Raw genomic sequence first — 2,708 nt, 5'->3', positions numbered from 1 at the left:
GAGAGAGGGAGGGAGGAGGAAGGAATAAGAGAGTATAGTGAGGATGAGGAGGTGAATGTAGATATGGAAAGGTGGGTAGAAATGAGGGAAAGAGATAGGGATGGGAAGAGAGAAAGGAGAAGAATAGGGTGCAAGCGTGCGTGTGTACGCGCGCATCAGTATAAGAAAGATATTCCGGCTTCTCTCTCTCTCTCTCCCTCTTTCTCCCTCCCTCTCTTCTTTGTTTCTTCCTTCGTTCCTTTTCTTGTCTCCCTCTTCCTCTCCCTTTTACTCTATCTTTTTCTCTCCTTTCCCCTCTCCTCCCTCTCTCTTTCTTTCTCACTAACTTACTCACTCACTCACTCGCTCACTCACTTACTCAGTCTCAATAAGGTCAGATAAAGAAAGATATTAAGAGAAGAAAATATTTTACACATAGATCAAATAGTTCGCAATTAATTATTTTTATTTGACCAGTTGATCCATCGCTTTTTCAGGTGATAGCTGTGATATCCATACTCTTTATTGTACTTTCAACGATTGCTCTAACTCTCAACACCATTCCTAGTATGCAAGTAAATGATGAGAAAGGAAACTTCCAAGACAATCCGCAGCTCGCTATGGTGGAGGCTGTGTGCATTTCGTGGTTCACTCTCGAATACTTGCTTAGGTTCAGTGCCTCACCAGACAAATGGAAGTTCTTCAAGGGCGGTCTTAACGTGATTGATTTGCTGGCGATACTACCGTACTTCGTATCTCTATTCCTAGTCGAGACCAACAAAAATGCGAACGACCAGTTCCAAGACGTGCGCAGGGTAGTGCAGGTCTTTCGTATAATGCGGATCCTGAGGATCTTGAAGTTGGCCCGTCATTCGACTGGGCTGCAGAGTCTCGGCTTTACCTTACGTAACTCATATAAAGAGCTAGGGCTACTGATGCTTTTCTTGGCAATGGGCGTCCTCATATTCTCCAGTCTCGCCTATTTTGCCGAGAAGGAGGAGCCCGGGACCAAATTCATAAGCATTCCAGAGACCTTCTGGTGGGCAGGCATCACAATGACCACCGTCGGATACGGCGACATCTACCCCACGACCCCGCTCGGCAAAGTGATCGGCAGTGTGTGTTGTATATGTGGTGTCCTGGTAATCGCGTTGCCCATTCCCATTATCGTCAACAACTTCGCCGAATTCTACAAGAATCAGATGAGACGAGAGAAAGCCATCAAGAGGCGAGAGGCTCTTGAAAGGGCTAAACGGGAAGGCAGCATCGTGTCTTTTCATCACATCAACTTGAGAGACGCTTTCGCCAAGAGTATGGATCTCATCGACGTCATCGTCGACACCGGTAAGCGACGGACCAATATGCGCGCGAAGGATACGATCTATGATCTGCTTCGCGCTATGATGCTTTTCGTTTATTGAACGAAATTGATTAACTCAAGATTATTATTACTGATCTATTAACTAATTTCTTTCGAGTGATATTAACTCCTATATCTTAGTATATTTTTATTATTTTCTTTTTTCACCCTTTAATTCTATTAATAGCAATATTGTAAAATGGGGTTACTCATATAACCTAACTCCATGTTACGATACTTCAATCAATCCTCGAGATTTATCGAGGCTCCTACGGCTATAAATTAGTTTTAATGTAAGATATTTATAAAGCCATCATTGTTATAGAACTCAGGATTTTTCGGTTTTGATACATACTTAAACTAAGACTCAGCACGGGAGCAAAATGAAGGGCGTATTAACATGCAATTGTGCGAATAATATGCGTCCCTCTTTTCCGTAGTTATCAACTCGTTTTTTTTTTTAGTAGAGTAATCCATATACATGCATACTGCCCGATAGTCTCCCCGCTTATCGTCTGTAGAAATATAAAGTTTCCACATAAAAGTTTTTTTTTGTAATTATGCATAGATAGGGAGCCACTCCCGATTTCAATAATTTTGAAATATGTTATCAAGGTCATCACATAGAGCAATATTGTGAAGTTTGTAGCTGGCGCTTGTTGTTATTAAAAAGATATAAAACAAATATAACTGAGAAATATAACAGTTTGTGTCAGTGCTAAGGGAAGTAGTTTGCTGATATGCGTGTATAGACAGTACACGTGTAGGTTCCGCCCCTCTCCTGCAGCAGGAGTGGGGGGTGGACTTTGGTTCGCGTGGAAAGTTGAAAACCCGAATCGTACAATGCTGTTCAGAGAACCGTCCATACGAAGCGAGGTCCACCCCACCCCACTCCCGTCCTGCTTACAGGACGAAACGAAGACTATCATTGTACGGTTTGGGTTTTCAACTTTCCACGCGAATCGAGGTCTATCCCCTGCTGCAAGGGAAGAGACGAAGCCGCTCCCCCGCCGTCTATACTGTCTATACCGTCTATACTGTCTATACACACATCAGCAAATTACTTCTCTCAGTATTCTGACGTAGTATTCTCAACAAGATTCAGAAATTCGTGTAGTTGAAAGCTGTCGCATGTTGAAAGCTGTTAACGAACTGCGAGAAATAGGTGAAACCGATTGTTGACAAAATATCTATGACCGTGTACTTATCTCGTAAATGTAAACAAACACTTTCTCTACTCTACAAGAAGTACAACATATACACAAACTTGACTGTTCCTAATGTTACTTTATAATACCTAAGAAAAAGCATTTAAATTGTGAAACTTTAATTTGTTATATCTTTTAAACCAATGCTGTCCCCCATTTTT

At 41.9% G+C, this 2,708-nt stretch overlaps 1 protein-coding gene across 1 annotated transcript; it reads left to right on the top strand.

Annotated features, from left to right (window-relative positions):
• The first annotated feature begins 6 nt into the window (after positions 1-6).
• On the top strand, positions 7-2,367 carry LOC139785453 (potassium voltage-gated channel protein Shab-like). The gene has a single exon (XM_071724610.1). The coding sequence runs from the start codon at positions 549-551 to the stop codon at positions 1,398-1,400; it is 852 nt and encodes a 283-aa protein (XP_071580711.1). The 5' UTR covers positions 7-548; the 3' UTR covers positions 1,401-2,367.
• Positions 2,368-2,708: the final 341 nt, after the last annotated feature.

This window comes from Temnothorax nylanderi, unplaced genomic scaffold (genome assembly GCF_030848795.1).
Source record: "Temnothorax nylanderi isolate EJ_2023f unplaced genomic scaffold, tnyl_v1.0 TNYL_tig0806_pilon, whole genome shotgun sequence".
In the NCBI taxonomy this organism is placed as follows: domain Eukaryota; kingdom Metazoa; phylum Arthropoda; class Insecta; order Hymenoptera; family Formicidae; genus Temnothorax; species Temnothorax nylanderi.
The sequence above is the reverse complement of the archived record's forward strand: the minus strand, read 5'-3'. Positions and strand labels throughout refer to the sequence as shown.